The 23,373-nt window shown below is 47.5% G+C and overlaps 1 protein-coding gene across 1 annotated transcript in view; it reads right to left on the reverse strand.

The window, feature by feature from the left end:
• The window catches only part of INPP5A (inositol polyphosphate-5-phosphatase A), a gene marked incomplete at its 5' end in the record, with an annotated part of 249,378 nt that overhangs the window by 22,948 nt on the left and 203,057 nt on the right, over positions 1 to 23,373 (reverse strand). Inside the window, 3 exons of the mRNA XM_082486228.1 lie at positions 2,181 to 2,254; positions 16,108 to 16,182; positions 16,517 to 16,612. Of these exons, the coding sequence (XP_082342354.1) occupies positions 2,181 to 2,254; positions 16,108 to 16,182; positions 16,517 to 16,612 (245 nt within the window). The remainder of the gene's footprint in view (positions 1 to 2,180; positions 2,255 to 16,107; positions 16,183 to 16,516; positions 16,613 to 23,373) is intronic.

The following is a 23,373-nucleotide window of genomic DNA, read 5'->3' on the forward strand; positions in this document are numbered from 1 at the left end:
CATAAAGTACGCAGTCTTACATTACGCCACTTTCAGGCCCCATTCTGGCCGTACCTCAATGAGAGGTGGCGTCACCTCGGCCTGACGGGACTCCCGGGTGCTCCAGCAGGTGACACCTGACAGCAGCAGCAGCCTGTCACTCTCCCTGGGGGTCAGTGCTGGGAAGGGACACAGAAAATCTTTTTCCCAGTTACCTGTTTTCACCTGGGAAGGGCCAGACCAGACCAACTCACTGTCACGTCCCACGGGCAGCAGCCTCGGCCATCTCGCTCTTCCTGTGGTTTGCACCACTCTCCCCAAGTCCTCCAGACCCTCCTTGCCCTGGTCCCCCCTCCCCGCAGCCCAATCTCATCGCCCTAACCCCTCCTCAGCTGCTTTGCTAGGGCTCTCCTCTTCTGCCTGCTTCTGCAAGTCTCGGTCTCGGTGCTCGAGAGCCAGCGCTGGCCCGCGGCTCCCCCGCCGAGCCCGGCCCAGCCCTTCCCCGCTCAGCTACCAGGCGGCTCCGGCGGTTCTGGGTCCGGCTTTTGTTCCGCCTGCTTCGCCCACAGAGGTTTCCCTCTGCTGCTTGCTCCAGCGGGACCTCAAGGGGAGGAAGGCTCATTTGTTACGTGCCCACAGCCTCACAGGGCACGGCGCTTGGCAGCCGCCAGGAAAATCCCGGCTTGTACCCAGTCTGGCTGTAATCTGCAAGAAACTTAATCTCTAAAATAATAACAGAAATCTCTACTGGGATTTGGCCATACTTGTGAAAAGAAACTTTTCAAGGGTTTGGACTTTGGCCGGTTGCTCACATCCTTTCACAGAGGGATCAAAAGTACCGCTCGGATACAAAGACCACTCACACCAAATTTCTGATCTTTGCTCGAGAGCAGAAGGAGAGCAAACCCTACTGACAGAAACCTTTGAAGAATCTGCAAACCATTCATGCAGCAACGTATTTTTGCCAAACCTTGTTCTGGCTGAAAGCACTAACGTTGGTGAAGTCAAGTAGAGGAGTATTTCTGCTACAAAATTCCCATCTATTTCCCCTCACCTCTTTTCACCCTGACCAGGTACACAACTAATGAGATACGCTCAGAGCTGTACACACTGCTGGTCTTCTGTTATCATACTCAATCAATAAGAACAATTTAGAGCAGCGGTAACCTCTCCATGCATACTTCCATCGTCCCAAGGGACCAATATAATCAGTATCGCAGCTGGCTGGTGAGAAATAATGAGATTATGATAACAAAAAGGCAAGCTTTCCAAATTTTTTCTTAGTGTATGCCAAAACATGATACTTTTCTATCTGTCTATAAAGGACAAAGTAGCGATATTTAAGAATACTGTATCTATTAAGAAAAAAGTATATAAAAAGTATGATTTTATCTACGGTTTCCTGTAACTTTAACTTTCTTTGCATATGCAGTATTTCTTTCCCTTAAAAGCAACTGTGAGATTTGACTTCTTCATTCTTGGAAAAGGGCCATACATTTTTAAAACTGTACGACATTTTCCACAGATTTATCCTGAACAGGAGTGCCATTTGCAAAAATCTTGGTTTCGTTTGATAGCAGTACTTGTCTATTCACGTTAAATTCACCTAAGGGATATAGCTGCTCAAAATCACGCAGGTGTACTAAAAAAGCCAAATTATTCTAGTAGCCTCAGCAGTTATAGAACACGTGTACTGAAACTGAAAAAGCCGAATCTAAGTTCCCGCCCCCTTTCCTGATACCCCTCGTGTCCCCCCCGAGCGATGGCACCAGACGCTGCGCCCCCGCTGCCAGTCCGCCCCGGCGAGCGCCACGGCTACTCCGTCGTCAGCAGCTTGCGGCAAAGACCACGTTATGGGTACAATAACGTATTTTAACAGGTTATCCGGGTCCAGTGCCCAAAAGTAGCCACACGTCTCTTCGCGCACAATCCCCTTTGCTCTGTTTGAAGAGCAGCTGTACCAGCGAGGGCAGCTGAAGGCAAACGATGAGCGACAGAGCAGTGTCGGCACGCGGAGCGCACCCTCTCCGCCGCTCGGGCAGCCGTGGAGGGGAGGTGGGACGACCAAACATTTATGGAAGGAGCGAAGACCATTATCATTTCTACAGTACATACAGGAACACTCACATTTTACCTACCGTGCTGGTAACGACCGTGCGTTGGCTCGCTAGTTAAATAAATGGATTAGATATGAATCTTACCTGGGAGGGAATGAGATGTCCAGTTCATACAATCTGTCTTTAAAGACTGACAGCTCTCTGTCAAATTCTAAAAGCTACAAAAGACAGAAACAAATGCATTCACTCTTTAATGCTGAACTGAAGCAATATAAAAATACTACATTATATAAAAAGAAATAAACAGAGACCGATTACACAGATTGAGGTAAATCCCTCATATAATCGTTTTTAAAACAGTGCAAAACAGTCAGTACTCTCTTGATACGTAAACAGCGCATCGAGGAAAGTGTTCAAAATGTTCCTTTTCATCTCAGTGAAACACGTAACGCCAGCTCTTTACAGCAGTGACCTACATGTGCACTTACCATTTCAAGATGGCTAATTTTTTTCAAATTTTATTAGCAAGCTTTTCGAAGATAAACCAGACTAGCATTAAAAATACAGCAAACTGATATGCTAATCAGCCCACAAAAATGCCAGCCAAAAGTATCATATTACTTTGTATTATCTTTAGCTCAGATAAGAAGGTACAATAAATACAAGGATGTGCACATCACTCTTCCTAAGCAAAGACAAGCAGTGTTTTTGTACACCGGTTTCGGGTGGTGCCTCTCAGATAGCAGAAGGAGGGATACGTGACGATAGGCAAAATGTGTTCCCAGGCAGCGGCCACGGTATCGTACCAGCAGCAGGTATTTAACAGAGATGTTCGTAAGTCTAGATTTAATGTCCTGTATATATATCAGTCCTTGCCAAATTTGTTTTCCCCCGGACCTCTGCAGAGAGAATAAGTATCTGCAGTCTTTTGTTCGTAAATGCAAACCCGCTCATAACACGTCAACGATAATCGTCCACTTTAAACCAATAACTGTTCTGATGGACATAAACGACCTTATTTCAGAACCACGACTGGTGTGAAACCTGACGTCCGAGCGAATTAGCGGGTTAAAAGACAAAAAGCTCATAATCTGCACTGTTACCGGCCGTCGCTCCAAGTGCCACTTTCTATTTTGACACGCGTGTCGTCCAAACAGTATCCCGCAGGACGGCGGCGTGTTTGCCCACTGTTCATTAATCATGTCCCATCTCACAGCTGTGCTGATACCATTGTATGAACGGCAGAGGTTCCCAAAGAAATTAGATTGTGTCCCTCGTTCCCCTCCGCCACCTCATAAATCATTCCTGAAATGTGCAATTAGCAGCTACTTGTACACATTAATTATCTGTGTGAAAAGCAGCTACCTGAACCACCTGCACTGCTGATTAGCTGCCCCTCCGCGGCCCACCCGGCGTCTTCGTTGCTAGCTGCCACGCTGCTATAAGGACGTACTTCTACACGAGGACGCCCAGCGTGGGCAGCTTCCCCTGTTTTAGTGCAGCTGACAGCAAACTCTGCGATGGCACGCTGGGAAAGATTTTGCAGTACAAATAACTGCACATAATTTGTAGGTTTTAACTCTGACCAAAAGCCCCAGCATCCAAGATGTTTGGGTAAATGTCCATAAGCATCTGTGTGAAACTTACAGGTTTTTAAGTATCTAATAATACGCTCAGTCCTAAAAATGCTGGGATGGTTCAGCCACTACTGGTCCTGGAGCAATCTCAGCATACGTCGGGGAAAAGGCTCACGGTGCGTGTTCCCAGACTGCCATCCTGTATCTGCGTGCGTACAGACAGATTTTGCGCCACAATGCATACATATGGACTGGCTACGAAAGCAAACGCTGCCACCCCTTTCCTGCCCCAACTGTCTCCACCTTTAAGATATTATCTGCCCAGCGTGACTTTAACGCAGGGACAAAATCTACCGTTCCCAGTTAAAACTCTTCTATGAAATACGTATCTATTAACGCAGCGCAAATACATTTTCCCTGCCGTTGCCAAGCAAACAGATGAGCGCAGGAAAGTGGAAGCATCAGGAGAAAGAGGGCTATTTCTGAAGTGTGAAAACCGCAAGGACGGACTAAAAGAACAATGCTCCATAGAACGCAATGGTATAAATTACTCATGGGCATTGGGAGGGCTGGCGACGTTAAACAGACGCATTGTCCTCTCGCACCAATTCACACTTTCCAAACTGTATACGTTCAGATTATTCTTGCCATGATGAGATTTGCAAACTAAACGAAGGCCGGGGTTTAGCGGACTAAGCATTGGGGCGTGTGGCATCAGCCAGAGAAGTTTCTGATGTGTTTATTTGCTGCAGTCGCTCGGTTAGTTGTGCCCGGGCTATGCAGATGAGCCGCTGACACTGGTGACAGAGGGGACAGATAACGGGAACAAGGCTGTATTGTGTGCTGCGCTCTCTATCAGTCCCCCGAGTTTTCCCAGGTAGAGGGACATCTTTAACCTCAGATGACAAAGCCAAAACGTCACGGTGACCCAGCTGGGTGCCGGAGCCCAACCAGGTGCTTAAAAGAAGTATTTCGGGAATGCTCATTGTAGACAATTCACCCTCACAGGTATAACAGTTAAATATTATCACTGGATTCTTTACACAACCTTTCATTTCTTGCTATATTTTAAATAATTATTTAATGGTAACAAATTACTTATTTTTGCCTAGATATTAAGTGACTACGTTAAGTATCTGTAACAGCTCCACTGTGTCCACAAACTACACGGAGGGACACGTGCTCATCCCGACCGAGGGCAACGACAAGTTATTCCTGTGTTCAGGACTCCACAGTGTGAACCGAACAGCTCTTCTTTATTTGCCCGGTGGCACCACAGACAGTGGGGGAGATGAGGTGGAGAAACGACGAAAATTTGAACTGTGCATTTTGAGAAAACTCCAGTTAATTTTTCAGCAGAAGCGCACGTTCTAACTATTACTTTTCTTTTGGTATTAAAAGTGCTTGGGTTCTCATTTAAGCCTGCAATCTCCACGTGGAAGATTAGTGGCGAAAACCCAGGGCGTTCACTAGGTCTTGTCACAAACAGCTGTAACTGTCGCTTTCAACGCAACTCAGCAAGAACAGGGATGGGACCTGGCGCGGGCACCACTTAGCTGTGCGGCACACGGAGTCCGGAGCTCCCCGGCACCACAGAAAAGGGATGGAAATGAACATAGGCCAGATGATACTGAGGATCGGTCAGGACCTCACAGAGTAATGTCCTTCTTTTTAAAGCATATAACATAGTATTAAAAAAACCCCACCCTGAACGCACTCTATTCATGGCAATTTTCAGCACAAACTTGTCACCTATTTCCGTATTGCAGGCTCAACAGCATTGTGAAGAATGTCACTGCTGTAACAGTAAACACGAGTATGTCTTTCACTCTAAATGCCTTAAAAATGACAAAGAAATTAAGTTCAAAGCCTAAAAATCAATATATTGTTCCACTTAATTTACTCTTTATAAGTTCATCCTTAAGAACCAAATCTTTAAGGTGTTACATGACACGCTGGGGTAATTTGAGCAATTTCACAGAGATTTTAAAATGCCGTGGCCGGAAGCTACTTTCAGAACTATATGTCATAGGCAGTTCAGAAGATTCTTTTTTTCCCCAGCTCAATTTTACCAACGTATTTACGTGCAAACGGCAGAAGGACGGTGCAGGGCCCAGGGTTTATCTGCTGTAGCCACTGAGTTGCTGATATTATGTCAAGATCTTCGCTCTACAACGCCCGGTGACCAGCCCAACACGAACGTTCGATTAACAACTTCCAAATGAAAATACCATCCGTACATATGAGTAATGAACGTATCCTTGGGTAACGCCCCCGAGGCACAGAGGCTGCACGCCTTGGGGAAGGCAGCCACGCAGTGCGTGCGAAAGGCACGCAGCCCGCCTCCACGGGGCTGGGACCGGGAGAAAAAACTCGTAGGGCAGAATATGATTTTTAAAACCAGGTTACATTTACGGATAGGACCTCGCAGTCTGAAGTTATGTATTTCTGTTTAGCAAACTTCATGAGCCAAACGCCTCGGTTATTCTCAAGCTCCGACTGACCTGAACGGGAATCGCCTTGCTGTCAGCGACGTTCTCTGCACAGAATTAAAGAATGACTGCGTTTGCACTAAAGGATATTCCCTATTTAATTTGAGTGGAATGAAAAGCTGTTGCCTGTATCAGCTGATGCCCATCACCTCCAGAGGGAATTATCAAAACTGTTGTTTTTCCAGGAAGCTGTGCTGTCTGTAAAAGCTGAAAAGTTTTGCTTTTTCCTCCCTTTTTCTTGTCAGCACTACGCCGCACCAGCGCGTTTACGTACAAGGGTGGAGGAGAAGGTGATGCACGATACGAGGGTGTGCGGCCCCGCACAGGCACTGCCCGCGGAACCCCCGCGCCACTTCGTAAGGACAAACAGAGCGGGGCTGTCCCCGGAGGGTCTCGGCGCTGCGCCGCCCTCGCGATGGCGCCCCGCAGAGCCCCCTCACCCCGCGGCCACGTGCCGCACCTCGCCGTCCCCACCGCTCGCCGGGACGCACGCGACGCGCCTCAGCACTGTGCGCTTTGGCCAAAGACAGCAACTGACTGGCATAGCAGATTTTGGTATTGTGTAGCTTGACAGTAATCAAAGGACTACAAGAGAGTTCAGCCAGCTGCAGAAATCAAGGTAATTTCGCTTGCTTCATTTTAAAGCGATGAGGCACTCTTCAAAGGTCACCGTCCATCGGTACGCTGCGATGGGCCACCTTGGCTAAAATCACACCCGTGTGAACCCTTCAGAACAGGGCGACTTAATTCAGTCATTGGAGTAGAACAACGGCAATTACTCATCAAGACCTACAGACCAAAGTCAGAGCATTGGTAGATCAGGAGGTGATATTAGCAGCATTTATCAAATCCATCTGCGGGGCCCACCAGAGAATTCACAGCTGTGAAAGGGAAATGAAGTTTCAGACCAAAAAGAGGAGATGAGCATACAGAAATGACCTCAGAGAATTAAAATATGTGGACACTGGTCACTTTAACCTCCTTTGCCCGTCTTGTAGAGCACACATATTCTTTTTCAAGAGACTTTGGAAATACAGTAATTTTATCCAGCTTTCCAGCAAAGAAAAATATTTAGAAACTGATTCAGCAGTCCACTGACTTTAAATAAAGGTCTGTGGAAGTGCTGGTCCCTCCCACTTATCCATGAAAATGTCATACACAACTCTGTTCTGGCCTTATTTTAAAGCTACTGTTTTCTCTCGCTAAGACTGTAAAATGTTTCTTTACTATCTATTTTGAATCTTAATTTTCTTTCTCTCATAAAGCCATTCTTTAAAATCACGTTCCACTGAAAAAAGTCAAAATTATTGAATATAAATGCTTTGGTATACTATTATATTTCTGCATACGTCTGAGAATTTGTCTGTAGATCCTGAGTGGCAGTGTCGTCAAATCACAAACTCCTGCATAAATGTGGATATATGGCACACAGGGAAACTGCACCAAATACACTTTTCTCAGCACGAGAAGAGCCAGGCAGAGGCAGAACAGGACTGTCAGCGCTGGAGGCTCCCCGAGCCTCTACTAATTCAGAAAGTCTTTCATTTCAGGGGAAGCTCCTCCAGGAAAACGCTGTTTTGTTCTTGTCTTGACAATATGCCTCCCTTGCTCAGGAGACATTGCAATGGCTTAAAGGCTTAAAGGACACCAACATTTTCTAATAACGACTCCAACTTTTTCAGAAAACTGCTCTGGAAAATGCATTTAAAAATAATGTTTCTGTTGCGGAAATATTTAGATTGCTTAAAATGCCTAGAAAGAGCCCCGCTTCCCCTTGATGTCTATTGATCGCTAATTACCGGAGACTACTATTGGCTCTGCCTCATCAGAGCTCCCTTTCCTGACCCCGTGCCTGGCGTCTGGCGCTCCCGCCCTCCTCGTGCCCCCCAGCCCGGTGTGCGTGGCCGGGCCCGGCAGGGGTGCAGACGGCTGCGGCCGCACAGCCCAGGTACCGAGGACCACCGGTCCTTTCCCGGCGGAGGAGCACGCCGTGCCAGCAGCGGCGGTGAAGCAGCACCGGCTCCCCGAGGCGGTGCGGTGTCCCGGTCCCGGGCAGGGCAGGGTGAGCCCCGCACACTGCAGGGCATCGCGCCTGAGACCCGGGGCTTTCGGCTGCACCAGCGTCCAACACAAACACCTCCCAGTGCTCACGTGCTGCAGCACTTCTCGTTCTGAAAGACGCTCAGTGCCCTGTGACATTGTTGGTCCTGTCACCCGCACACACCTGACCACTGACTTGGACAGAACAGTACCGTCAAACTTTTCCAATCATGCACCCCTTGCGTTTTTCCAGAGGAGGCTGTAGCCCTTTTAGGCATTTCACACGTCTGGATTTTGCACGTAATCTTGTTTTTCCTAAAAGCCCCGTGGGGGCGCTTTCAGTTCCAGCCCATGGGCTTCAGGCTGAAAGTACCGGCATGGACGTGCTGGGAGCCAAACTCCCCGCTGGCAGCTCCCGGGGGCTCCGCCACCCTCCGACCTGCAACACGCACCAGGCAATCCAGGTCTCGTCCCGGGATATCTCTGTTACTTGAAAAAAACCCATCAGAATCCTGTTGTACTGCTCAGGTAATTGGTTCTCAATAAGGAGACTACACTTAAGTCTATGTCACGAATAGACTAGTTTGTTGAGAAGTTAAAAGCACTGACTCAGGCTGAGCACAGGCTCTCAGTCCTGCAGCCGCAGCTACTCGCATTAACGTTCTGCTGACAACAAAAGTGCCTTTCACATCCCGAGGGCTCCTCCGCACGGCGAACCCCGTCCCGTCCCTCCCGCTCCCCAGCGCCCGACAAGAGCCCGAAGCACCTGAAATGCAGCACAACTGCTCACAGCTTTCAAACACGGAGACTACAGCTCCCAGGGCTCTACGCGCCAGCTTGATTTCTCCAGCGGAGGTTATTTGCGGTTTGGTACGTCCCTACGATGGGCCGGCAACGAGGACCTCCTGGCAAGCGCCAGCTCCCAGTGACTGCCAGCTGGTCAGCCTGCGCGCATGCTTCCTCTCTTCTAATAGTAAAAACTACTTTTTGTTGCTCACTCTCCCGGGAATCCCGTGCTTGCCTTGATCTAAAAAACGCGACTCTGCAAAACTGCGTTCATGCAAACTGCCTTTTTCAAAACTTTACAGGAATAGACACTTTAACATCGTTGTAATTAATTCCTAAGCTGTGCACAACAGCTTGTAATATAACTCATTCAAAACGGCAAGAATGACCGAGCGGATGCTAACTTTAAAACCACAAGATTTCTGCCTGCCAACGTGACAGAGTCAATGGATTATTTCATTAAACTTTACGTGTCTGTTACTGTGAGGCATAACACGAATTTGCACCGCCAGGGAGCTAACCCAGCACTGTGGGCTGCAATTTGACAAAAGCATGAAAAAAGCAGAATACAGTTTTAGTGTTACTTGTAGAGTGACAACAAATGAAGCTTTCTTGAAGAAAGCCTACGATGCGTGTTTCTTACTTGGGCAAAACTCCCGCCGCGGGCTGCCCCCCCGAGCGACGCCGAGGCGGCACGCTTGCCTGACCCGCGTTTCCCGGGGGGGACAGGAAGGGGCCACCTGCCTCTGCGCCCCCACATACAGGCGGGCATCCCGAAAGGCCAGCTAGAACTTTCAGACGGCTAAAATTTGAGGTGTTTCTTCCCCGGAAGGGATTCAAGTTCCCACCCCTGCTGTTGTGGCGCTGCGGGGGCCTGGGGAGAGGGGGGTCCCGGCAGGGTGTCCCCCCTGCCAGCCCCGGCCTGGGGGCGCCGGGCAGCGAGAGGTGCCGAGGCCACTCCTGGGAGCAGAGGAGACGTGGGCGTCAGCCTCCGCTTCCTACGCTGCTCGTCCTTCCACAGCCGCGAAGTGTGAAACACACCCACAGCCCCGCGACGGGGGACCGGCACCCGCGCTGCCTCACCCTCGCGCCTCCTGCTGCGCCCTTGGTATGAAAGCGGCCTCAACTGCTACGCTTCACGTTAAACGTCCCGCTTGCTGCCTACAGGCGTGCGCGCACCTCCCGCGTGCGCGCAACCCCGCGCGGTTATGAGGGGTACCTGCAGAAGGCAAAAGGGCTGCAGAGACTTGGTGAAAGAAAATCGATCACCTTCTGTCTTTACCTGGATTGCCGCAGACCGCAGGCACGCTGCGGAAGCCCGGGCAGGGTGCTGCTGTACGTGCCCGAAAACTGGGGGCAAGGGACGACGGTGAGGTCCACGAGCTCTGGAGGGCGCGAGCGCAGGTGCAAACGTTGTCCCTCTGGACAGCCTCCGGCACGTCACAGCGGTTAAAAAGGGCGCCCGTAGGCCAAAGCACGAGAGCGGATCACACTACGGCAGGCTGGATTGCAGAGCGCAAATAGAGATGTTGGACCTCCTCTTTAGCCTATACTTAAACAAGGGCCAAAGGCTAAAAAAGTAAACATGGCACAGTACACCCGAACTAGCCTTAGGACTTACAATAGCTGTGTAGAACAGGACGGGGGGACAGAAGGTCATGAAATCATATTTGTAACTCTGTGATATGGGCAAATTCTACACCAGAGTATTTCATTTATTTGGAACACGAAGCTGGCAGTAAATAGCTAACCCAGCACATCTCGATTGGCTTCTGCTTGCAATCTGGCTTCAAATTTATGTTTGCTACTGAGAACAATTTATTGATAATATTTCCTATCTCTGCCATTACTCATTTTGCAGTCTATCCAATTGCGTATCAACGAACCACTAACTTAAGCAAATGCAATTCCAGGCATGGGAATACTGGTTTTGAGTAAAGGAAAAGCGCACGAAGCCATTTTCCTACTAGTACCTTACGAAAATCAGGCACCTCGGCTGACCACCTTAAATAAAAGAGGCGGTTTCAGCACGCATAGGATTTCCTTATGACCAGCCCGAGGTAACAATGGTCCTAAGCAATCAATTTCCTTCCTCTATCCTAATTTGCCCTTATACATCATATTCAAGATTTTATCTGGACAGGGGCTGGTTGGCTCAGTGGATAAACCTCTGCCTTTTCACCTCTGGGATCATGGTTCAAGTCAAACCCTGATGAAATGCACTTGATCGTCCTAATCTAGTTCTTAGTGGACAGTACTCCCATTATCTTTAAAAGGGTCAGAGCCAAGGCCATTGGGAAGGGTGCATTGTGCTAAATCTTGTCTGTTGATTAATACATTTTCAGTGATGCCAGATCCTTAACCTTCACGAGCACACATATTCTCACAAAAAGCTTAATAAAGGTCCCTCACGGACTAAACCTTTCTTCTCGATTTGCATATCATTTCAAGATGTCCCGTGAATATTAAAAAAAACACAACTAAATTACTCATAATTTAAAAGCACGTTTGCCTGAACTGTTTGTAATAACACCTCTAAGTTAATTAGCATGATAACAAATCACTTTAAATCATTACTTGGCATAGGGAGAACAAGACCTTTATAACTCAATCCATTTTTACAGCACATTATAATTTTCTTCTCATACCACACCAGTTGAAGCTAAACAGACACACAGAATAAAGGGAATCTACCCTCAAAGGCCGATTTCACTGTTCAAAACCCAGGAATTGAGTAAGAATGTGCTCTCCGTAGAAGTTTACTGCTTGTTCTCTGCAGCATGAGGACTGCTGAAGGACCGCTGATTGCAATGGGAAGCTCTTGGCTTAATTTTTCCCATTACAATAACAATTAAAGTAAGAAATGGAACCACTTCCATTTTGTGACTATCTAGGCTGGAGATCGTTGGGCTTTTCTGCGTAACTCTCTCAAACCTGTTTTGAAATAAATGCTGGTAACAACAACAGTGTCCTCTGAACCATCTGACTGCGGTTAACGTGTTAAGGACAGTACATTAGTTCCTGTCCGGACTGATTCTTTAATATGGTTCATAAGAAAGATAGGAATGTATGCACCATTTCTCTTTTCTGATTGTAGTTTAAGATTATAAAACGATTCCTAATGATTAAATCGTTCCCCTGTAGTTATTAAGAGTTTTTACATTCTTACTATATATTTATTTAACCGACTAGTGAGGAAACGGCATTGGGCTTGTGCTTCCCTTGGACAAATCAATAACACGGTTATAATCTTTTAATGAAATAATTACCCCCCGCTTGCTTTTCTTTTGATTGTTTTGAAAAGAACAGGAAATGCCCAAACACAAGATATTTTGAAAAAAACCCCAAACTTATAGCCCAATTTATCACAAATGATTAAGGAATTTGTTTTAAAAAAGTAAAAGGTGAAAGCGTAGATTTCTTCAAGAACTTCCTGCACGCTGCTACTCTCCTGAAAGCGCCATCACGCCGATCCTCATCACTCGAGAGCTGCCACATCCAAAGCTCTGACCCAGTTTTGTGTGAGCCACGTACCAGTGAGTCGGGGTACGGTGAGGAGCGGCCGCACCGCCGACCCAGCCGAGGGGCATCCCCCGCGTCCTGCTTGCGCGGGGACCCCCGTGCCCTTTGGGGGCGCGAGGAGCAGGAGCACCGAGGAGCCGGGGCTGGGGTATGGTGGCGGTTCCCAGCTGGGACTGCCGCCTCTTGAAGGGTGTGAGCAACCCGTTGGGGTGAGAGAAGGCTCCTCTGCTCTTTGCCCAGCGTTCACGGGCAACCTCTGGAGCAGGAGGGCACGCGGCTGCTGTTCTGCACGGCCCGGCTCTACCCTGCCGTCACGGTCAGAGGTGTTACGCTTTTCCTAATCCAAAAGCAACAGCTTGCGCTGGAACCTGTCTGACACGAGGGCGAAACTCTACGTGTTGTACCTCCTCCCGTCCCACCTCTCCCACTGCCGCCGCTCCGTGACACCCTTCCCCGTAGCACCCGGACACGGGAGTTCTGTTGCAGTTACGGGAGCTACGCCCTGGGCCGTCTGATGCACTACAACTTTGACGTACAATTCAGAACGTATGAATTAAATATTAAGACAGTTTTGCATTACTGCTACAGCTATTTTCAAATAGGTTTTCCCTTTTTTTTTCGGGTGCTATGCAGCTGGATAAATCTGGGTGTTCCTTTCTGAAATAAAACGATAGAGAATGGTCGTTGCACTTCAAGGTAATAAATATAGGTAATCGCTACGCTAACTTTGGAACAAGCTACAGGAAAGACTGGATAAGGTACAGATTAGTTTGGAAAAATTAGACCTGACAGCTTACTGTATGCGTTTCAAACTGAATTTCTGTTGAACAGGCAATTTGTATCTATATCAGATTTTTCATAAAAAATACTCATTTTTATAAATATATCTTAAGATTCTTTTTGTTGATTACAATGTAAAAAAGAAGGAATAACTGTGTAGGGACAATGATAAAGTAGCCTGTTGATAATAAATATTTGTCAGGGCTTGTCACAGCTGTACACATTCCAATGTTACTGAAGAGACACCACACTGATAAAAAAAAATACCCTCAGAAAAATCAATGGATTTTGAGCTAAAGCAGTTGCTAAACACACAGAAAACATCTTTATCCAACAGCCACAGAGCTGTGAAAATTCCCAAGCCTTGCACTGGTACAGCTAAGGAAAATTTAATCTTCCCAAATACTCATCAGGGCACTCCATCCTGCAGACCTGACAGCCCCACTTATAATTAATTATACAATTTCGATGGGAATATCGACTAAACAAAGCTATAAATCATAGAAAAAGTCAATAGGCATGGACACATTCAATCATGTCCCGACCAATGATTACTACTCTTAAAATACAATAATTATTTTCAGGAGCCAGCTTGAATTAAATTTCTGTCAGGCTGGTACAAGACCGGCGGTTGATGAAGGATGCGATGGATTTTTTGGGTTGAATTCGGCACAGAGACATTTATCCTTTTAGATAGGTAGTTTGTTTTTAGTGATCATGGTGCTGCGTGTTTAACTAGACCATGAAGATTAGATTATCTCCAATGGCTCATTATATCGTTTATCTTTTCCTTCCATGTTTGATCTGGAAGATTTCCCGCTTCTTGATGCATGAATGAAACGACTGCTGATTTTGAAATGGAATGTGCTTAAGTGGGATTCTGCCTATGCCTTCGCGCACCACGTCCACGTATGTGAAGTCAACCAGCAGTCGTCCGAAATACCACTAGGATGTGGTAAACGGCAGCAACAAGAAAAGCTTTGCTCAGCTCTAGAAACGTACTGCGAAAAAATAAAAATGACAAACATTTGAGTTGTTCTAAAAAAAGCTAAAAGAATTGTAACAGTAACACAGAGAGGAAACTCTGGGACAGGAACGGGATTAGTGTGGAAACAGAAATTGGGATTAGTTTTATTACTTTGAATTAGATGTCCCCAAAACTGAAAAACATCAGTGAAAGAAACATGTATTTCCCAAGGATGTATTCACCTCGTGAATCTGAAAAAAACCCCAGCCCCCAAACTAACTTATCTCACAGGAACTGTTTTTAAGGTACACTGCCCGGACGGGTATTTGTGGTGGGTAGCACACACGCCGCACACGAAACGTGCTGGGGAAGGGACAGCAGTCCCAACGGACAGGACGGACGTCAACAGATACTGAAAGGAGAAACGGATCTTCACTTTCCTCATGAGTCTGATTCGTCAAACTCTCCTGACCTCAAGAAATGAGCGAGATCGCAGCTTCTCACGCGGAATTACCCTCCGAGGTGAAGTCAACTTAAAAACAGAGAGGGTAAAAAAAGGGGCTTCAGCTGTCCTCCTTGCCCTGGGTCCTTGCAGACAGCCCTCCAAACAAGCCGGTTCTCTACGAACAGCAGGAGACTAAGCCACGGGGGGAGAGAGGAGGAGAGGGAGGGAGAGCCGTGGGTCCCGCGCACGTCCCACCCCTGTGCAAAAAGCAGCGAACGCTGTGTGAGCAGACACGCCGGGAAACTGGTACAGAGCGCGGCAAAGCCGAGAGGCGGGGGCTAGGGCGAACACAACGGGGTTCTCCAAAAAGCTGAGACACAGAAGACGAATCCCTCGTCTTTTATTTTGGGTATGAGGAAGGAAGGTAAAATTCAGTCACTCTGAGGAAAGGACTGAAGAAAGAAGGGCAACCTCGGCCAGCTTGTCCGCCTGCACAACCGCCTGTGGCACACACGGTTTCCACAGAACACACCACGTTTTCTGAGGGTTTTCTTCGTCTAGCGTAGCCTGCCCTGTTTATATAGCCCAGAATACTCAAGACACGAATGCTGTTAGTTTATGCACACACGGGCAGAGCAAGACCTGGCACAAGCGAGCGTAACTCTGCTGATGTCAGTGAAGTTGGGCCAGTTCCCACTGGCAGAGGCTCAGGCCAGCGCAATCCTCAGCAACGCTCCCACACGCAACATGCACGTTCCTGATTTTTATCTAGGAGTAACTGGCTTTTTTTTTTTTTTTTTTTTTTTTTGATGCTTAATGTTTTTCCTTTAGATAGGCAACTGCTAGGAACCTTAGGTGGAATTGAGAAAGCCCCAAGAAGTGATATAGAGATGTTCCAAAATGAAGTGGCTCCATTTTGAAATAAAATCACCTTAAAGAAGATATAAAGCCATTCTCCACAGAAAAATTGCAGTCCTCGTTACACATCAGAACGTTAGTGTTCCCTGTCTGCTTTCTCCTGGTAGGAAGCCCTATATGATTGCCCAAACAGTGCCAGTCTGCTGCAGGGTTTGAGCTTTCCATTCCATCTACTCATGCGTCCCTATTATTCTTTGTACGCTCAGAAGACCCAGATATTTTCAGAGCAGCTTCGCATTAAGGGCTTTTCCTACGTTACTGTGGTGCACAATGAAGAGCCAGTAACAGAAACGGGGTGTTTGAAGAAATGAAGACTGGAGGACAGAGAAGAAAAGTGAAAGGTCACGTATATTTAATTCACAGTTTTTTCTATGAAAAAGAAGGCAAATAGATACCAAATTTAAGAAGCTGTTACTGTGTTAGAGGAATTATCTCTTCTCATTTTGTAGACAGGAGGATTGATAAGGCTACAGGGCTGGTAGAGGAACGATTTGTGAGTGAGTTTCCAACTTATTCCTTCAAACGCGTTTAGCAATGAACTTACCGCGGTGCCATTGTTATCTCTAAATACATCTTGATTAAAATAGTCAAAGAGCTTCTTTTCTAATTGTAGCATAACCTAAAAAAAACAGAGGAGAAAGGTCAGCAGAGCTCTTGGACTCATCTACCTAATACCCAGCTGCTGGAAGCGACCCCTTAGAGACACGCAACCCTGTAAAACTGCACGATGTTTCTACACGCCTAAAGCTCCTTGTCAGCTTGCCCCTCTGGTTGACTGGCAATCACTTAAAGAGATCCAATTAACCGAGCATTAGGTGTGACAATCCATACCCCTCCCCGCCCTTTAAATTATCAGTTTGAAACAACTATATTCGTGCTTTGTAGCAAAGAAAGTGAACATTCAACAACGTTTGTATTTACACAGGGGGTACAGAGGGCATTAAGTTGTTTACCTTTCGGTCATTATCAGATTCACGAAATATTAGCTTGACTACTTCGTTTGTGTCAGCTGCCCGGATAGTCTGCATTGTAGCCTTTGCACATAGTGTCTAATAAAAACACAAAGGGAGAAAGGGAAACTAGTTTATACAAGACGTCGAGGCCACATTTCATTGAACTTTATCAATCTGTGCATCTTCAGTGCCCACCTGAAAATACGATTTGCTGTAGGTCAAAATACAAAGCATTGCTAATTTAAGTTACTTCCACTCATGATGGATTTAAAACAATAAGCAGACATCATTAAGAAAGTATCAATCAGATAAGCCAAATATCCATTTAACTTACCACCGTGCACACAGGGTCTTTCACGGGTCTCACACTATCACACGTTACTTGTAAACATCCTCAAAAGCCACTTCCCACAGCTCATGACTCCACAGCCCGGCCCGTGCCTGTACCACCTTCTTAAAAGCTGATAACTACACTGGCACTACAGTTCTGTGGATAACTCTTGTTTGCAAAAACCTCTGCATTGTAAATTAATGTTCCAAGTATAAATTAGGACAAGAGGGAACGGGCACAAACTGGAACACGGGAAATTCCATCTCAACCTGAGGAGGACCTTCTTTGCTGTGCGGGCGGCAGAGCACTGGCACAGCTGCCCAGAGAGGGGGGGAGTCTCCCCCTCTGGAGCCATTCCAAACCCGCCTGGAGGTGTCCTGTGCCACTGCTGGAGGTGCCCCTGCTCTGGCGGGGGGTGGCACTGGGGGGGCTCCAGAGGGCCCTTCCAGCCCCCACCAGTCTGGGGTTCAGTGGTTCTGTGATTTAAAAGTCGGAGCAACGCCCACACAATCTGACAACAAGCTTCGCAGCGTTCTCTGGGTAGCAAACTCCCCACGCACCATCTGCTTAAGTCAGAGACAACACCACGTCTATAGGTATTTTGAGGAATGGTGTCTCAGACACACTGCAAACCGACGTTTTATCAGGCAGAGAGGTATGAATTTCCGAGGAGGTGCCAGGCCTCGATTCGTTTGCCATTCGCCTGGTCGGGGCCCAGTTTCAATGCCAATCAAAGCTGCCGTAGAGAATAATACAGAGCGGGGTGTTCGAAGGGCTTTCTCTGTCGCACCGTAACGGGTGAAAATACGGAGCTCTTAGCAAAGCAGTTAGGCACATATTTACCTTAAAAACATATTTGAGACTCACCGAACCTATACTTTTAGTGAAGCTTTAAGTATGTTCAGTGCTTTGAAATGCAGAAATAGACTGCATCTTAACTGCGGGGTAGGCAGGCTTCACAAAGCGCTCTGCAGGTATCCCGCTCGGGCAGAGCGGCTGGATGGTGCCTAACGCCCCCCCAGCCCATCCGCCTGGGCTGCTGAAGCCACAAGGCAGAAGACAGAAAGGGGAACTGAGAAAACCTTGGTATTGCTCAAAGGCACGGAGAAAATGGCCAAGATGTGCACCCAGACCTGGGGGGCATTCAGCATCCTTTGCTACAGCCGAGCCCCGAGCTGCTGGCAGGACCTACGCACAGCCTGGGTAAGGGTATCGGCACAGACCATCCTTCTGACTAAGGCTCGTTTTGCTAGAGGTTCTTAACGAAAGCGTGCTAAAGAGAAGAACTCGGTCAAGAAGAGGCAAAGCGGCGACCTCCCTGCTCTGCCCGTTCCATTCCTTTTCCTAACGGCCAGACAACAGATTTTCATTTTGCATGATATTCACTTATAAAATAAGTAAGTTCTGTGGTAATAGGGTAATAGAAGCCCATATCCTACCAGATGCTTCTTTCTCTCACAAATATAAATACTTATATTGGGATTCATTATTAAAAGTGCAGTTTCTGTCAGACGCAATGCCATGAAACTACAGTTTACTTCTCAGTTTCCCATTCTGAATTGCTTCTGAAGGAGATGCCAAACATGTACTCAAACAAAAATCCATCTGTTTCCAAATATTTCAGACCTCAGCTGAGGCTATCGGTGCTAGAATGAAAACAAAATCTGTCAACAGACTTTTTGCCCCCATTTGATAGAAAGACATTAGAAAATGATCCTTGATAAAGGCCCCTGCGTATTGCCACAGTGCAAACACAAAGCCGCACGCTAGGCAATCTCTTTCTAAAGGATAACTTGAGTGGGATTCAGTAAAAAGAAAATACAAATCTGATTTTTTTTCTTCAAGTCTGTGAACCGAACAAGTGCCGATTCCCCATCTCACTGAACAAACGATGCCCCTTACTGACAAATTTTCCTTGTTCATTTCCTCCCCCCAAAAAGCGGTGCCGTGCCTGTAGATTACAAACACCTAACTCTGCGTTTTAGCCGAAAAAACGCGGCACACTCATGGCGCTGATGCGGCCTTAGGTGCCGGTGAAAGCACTGGAGGAGGGAGCGGTGGTGACACGGGCAGAGACGCCGGCTGCCCTTTGAGAACGCCACCTCTTCCGCCGAGCGTGAAGGTGTTTTTGGGAGAGGCGCGGGAAGGTGCCGGCGGCAGCAGCCGAGCGGGGCTGCGCCGGGGAGGGAGGAGAGAGCCGCGCCACAGCATCGCTGAGGCCGCACTTTTGGTACCACTGACGTTAAGGACAGAGCCGCTCCCTTCTCCCTCGCGCCCCCGTGTGCCGTCGGACCCCTTCGGCCTGTTTGGGCGCGGAATTCCCGTTTTGCCGTCTGTGTCTGCAGGGAGGCCGGTGGGGTGATCCACCAGCGAGCCATTCCCAACGGCCGCCCTCCCGTCCCGGCCATTGGCATTCAGAGCACAGATTAGCTAATCGGGTCAGGCCCAAAAAATAGCGCTTTGGGCTCATGTGTCACAAATCAGTCTGGTCGCCTTTAAACAGCGCACCAGATTAGAACAAGCACCCGAACAAACCAAAGCGGAAAACCCGCCGCTCTCTAAAGCTGGTTTCTAAAGCCCTAACAAATCGCTCCATCTTTCACTCATTTAAACTTTCCAAATGAGGGTCAGTACGGTCCCCGAGCATCCAAATGCTAATGCGCTTAAGTGCGCTTAAGCAGCTTTCCAGAGTGAATGGGCCAAAGAAGGGCTCCAAAAGACAAGGCAGAGTTACTGTCACTGTCAAAAAGTCATTGTAGCCACCCCCAGAGTGGTTGCAATTCAAGAAATTCATGATTTCTGTCTCTTAAAGGCATCTGCTTGAGAACATTTTTTTTTCTGAGCTGCTTTATCTCACAACTTCAGGCCCGCTCTAAAAGAAAAAACCCCGCGATCGACTCTTGAGAACCAATACACAGAAAGGACCCACATACCTTATTGCTTTCAAATTTCACATGCACAAAAAGTTACCTTATTCGCAGACAAAAAGTGATTGGGCAAAGGTTCATTTCTTATACAAGCTGGAGCACTCCTTTTTTCCTCCTCCTTTCAATTTCTACAAAGTCGTAGTCACCCAAGCAGAAAACTTTGGGGAACATGTGCCTTTTTAGACAAGTCTACTTATGAAGGGATTTTTTGTTGCTGGTAAAGAAAATCAAAATGCTAGAAAAACACACTGTTTCTTTTCGGGCATTCCCTCAAAGGTACTTTTTTACAAAGTCAGAAGAGGGGAAATCAGATATCAAAACTCTACTCGAGCTATCTTTTTAAAAAAAAAAAACAACTTTTTTCTTTGGAAAAAAGATTTGGTTAAAAAGTTTGCAGGAGAGCTGTGTTCAGAGCTGAGGGACACCTCAGTACTCAGCCTCTGCTTAGCACACACAGACGCGTCTTACTCCTGTTTTCACCCGCACTGCCCACGCAGGTAGATGCTTCATAGCATTTTTTTAAGTCATCCTTTCCGATAATTTATGTACACTGAACTGTAAAACATAGCAATAACTGTTCTGATAATTGCCTTGGAACGTAATAAAAGTGTACTGTTGCGCAAAGCTAGGAGTCAAAGATTTTATATTTACAAGAGACGAAATCTGGAATTTCTTCTAAACACTGCAATCCTCAGGAACCGAAAGCCTTTAGATCTACAGCGTAGATGCAACCTTCAAAATACATCTGCTCCCATATACAACACCTTGGAATGTTTTAGACTGCATCTCTGCATTCTTACAGTAAAAAGGGATAAAGACATTAAAACAACTGTGATATAAAACACACAGACACAATATTCTATAATATATAATTGCTTTTTATATTGCGTTTACATGGAAACCCTGAACAGCTGCGAACTGTCCTACCGCCTCCCGCTAGCAGTGCTCTGCTGAAAATTGCGGCTGATTTTTCATTGATTTTGCACTCCTGCCTTCTGAACGTCCTTTAGACTCCTGAGTCCATCTCTTGATGTGTGAGCTGAGTTATTGCATGCTTGTAATTACTCCAACAAATTTTTTTTTGAAAAAAAAAAGTGATATCCAAACACACGCAGACTCAAACTTTCCTATTGCCCCTGTCTACTGATTCTAAAGATGTGTATTGTTTTTCCCAGTGATTTGAATACCCTTCTTAGGACTTATTATTACTTTGAATTCTGCTAAAAAAAAAAAAAAGTAGAATATATTCATTGCTCCTTTATAATTAAAAAAGTTCAGCAGTAGTTGCAATTGCAATTTGCAGTAAACCACATGGATTAACACAGATTAACACAGAAGTGTTTGGTGGTCAAAGCGCCAGGAGAGAAGTGCAGAGTCTGAAGAACGCTAACATGAGCCAGCTGAAATAAAGTCTTGAACACATGAGCAACCAAATCAATTAAATTTAAGATATTTCATTTTATTCCAGTTACTCTGTGGATTCTGGCAGCACAGAGAAGACAGAGGTACACGGATCATCTAATTATGACAGTGAAATACTTCTTCTGAAATGCTGTTCAAAACCCCGAATCAATCTGGCACTTATTAAATTAGGATAATCAAATGCTTTTTTATTATTATCTGGATGCAAATTGTATTTGAAACAATCGGCGAGGTAAAAGATCTGCTACTCTGGGAATAACGGGAACATCTGTCTTGTTCAAGCTCCTCCTTACCTCTGAGGGGTTGACGGCATTTCCTGCGTATTGGCAATGTACTAACAGTAAATTCACCAAATCGTGGGATGTAAGAGACGCAAAATTTGCATGTGAGAAAACCAAAGTTAAATGTAACTTTCTGAGTCAATGAAATTTGTGCATTTACCTACAGGAGAGGTAACCTTGTGTTTTCTGAACTCTATCTGCCATTGAAAGGGAGACTTATTTCAGCTGATTTTTCACAAGCGTGCAGAGGTATTTGGCCACAGAGCTGCTGCAAACAATTAGGGAAATCAGAGAGCTAAACTCCCCCATGTAAAGCACCCTAAACCCACCTGAGAGGACATACACTTTTACTTGAAAAAAGATCCCTTAGACTATATGTCACCTCGTGTTAACTTTGACTGTGCGGAAACAGCAATCAGGTCTCAGAGAAGTTACTATGCTTTTCATATTAATCAGCTTCCAGGAGCAGGAATTTGGCTCAGCAGGGAGATACGCGTCAGTTGAATAGAGAACAAATATACAAAAGTATTAATGAGAAGCCACTTAAAGCATGAATATGCGAAACTACTTTCTCTTTGAGCGCTGGCGGCGGAGCGGGCTCGCCCAGGGGAGCCGGGGGGGTGGAGGGGCGGTGGGACGGGGAGCGAGGCCGCCCCACCACGGCCGCCCCACCGCGGCCGCCCCACCATGGCCACCCCACCACTGCTGCCCCACCACGGCCGCCCCACCACGGCCGCCCCACCATGGCCACCCCACCACTGCTGCCCCACCACGGCCGCCCCACCGCGGCCGCCCCTCTTCCCAGCGGCTGCTCGTGCAGCGCGCGCACAGCCCGTCTTCTGATGGCAAATCAATGCAAATTACATGACGCTGCTGCCGGTATTCATTTTAGGGCTGATTTAACTTCACGGGCAGTTCAGAGCAGCACCAGTTCTACCCCCTGCGAAACCCCGGCCCAGGGGCCGCCCGGGGCCACCGCAGCACTCTGCTCTGCGCCGCACCGCCCTTCCGCCCGCCTGTGGCAGAGGCATATTGTGATTCTAAAATACCTCTTTGGGGAGCGTCTGTGACAAAGAGGGCTCAGCACTAAGGCCCCATCTTCACGCTCCCATTCTCAAAGATCTCCCGCGTCCCTAAAATAAAAGGATCCCTGCTGGAAACAACTTGCATTTCTTTGGGCTCAATTCCGCACCAGCTGCACCGAGTTGATTGTGAAATGCATTTTCTTGTCCAGAAACTTAGATCATTCACGACAACGTTATCGGAGTGTACCACTAGGCAACGCACCGCCATTCCCACGGGGTTTCCAGGCGCTGCCCGGACGCACGGAGAGGGCAGCGCAGCGGCACAGCCTCTGCCCGGCAGCGCTCTGCTGCCCGCTCCGCCGGCAACACCACCGCCGGCAACACCACCGCCGGCAACACCTCCCGGCTCTCCCGGGCTCGGCTCTGCAGCGGCGGCCGAGACTCCTGTTCACGTTGGCGTGGGAGGCGGAGGGACCAGGGTCCCCCAGCCATGCCGGGTCCCCGCGGGGCGCGCGCTGGAGCGGCCGGCTGGGCGCCACAGCCCCCACGCCAGCTGCCCGTCCTTCCCCGCCCCGAGACCCCCGGCGCCGCTGCCCCTGCCCTCCCTGCCTCCACACCTTCCTCTGTGCCAACAGCTGGTGGCAATGGCGGCTCTCTTTTTAATTCTCTTCTGCGGAGAAGAGCCTGAATTCAGTCCAAAAGGCCTTTGCCACTAAGATGCTCTGAGATTACGGGTCTGGCAGACAGTGTCAAACGCCCAACCTTACATTCTTGGAAAGAATGCGCTATTACAGCTCTGTCCCAGGAGACGGGACCGCTAGATTGCAGCTATCAGCTGCCTCCCAGCATCTCTTTCACCTGGAACATACAC

The sequence above is a fragment of the Vanellus vanellus genome, assembly GCF_965231255.1.
Source record: "Vanellus vanellus genome assembly, chromosome: 7".
Taxonomy (NCBI): domain Eukaryota; kingdom Metazoa; phylum Chordata; class Aves; order Charadriiformes; family Charadriidae; genus Vanellus; species Vanellus vanellus.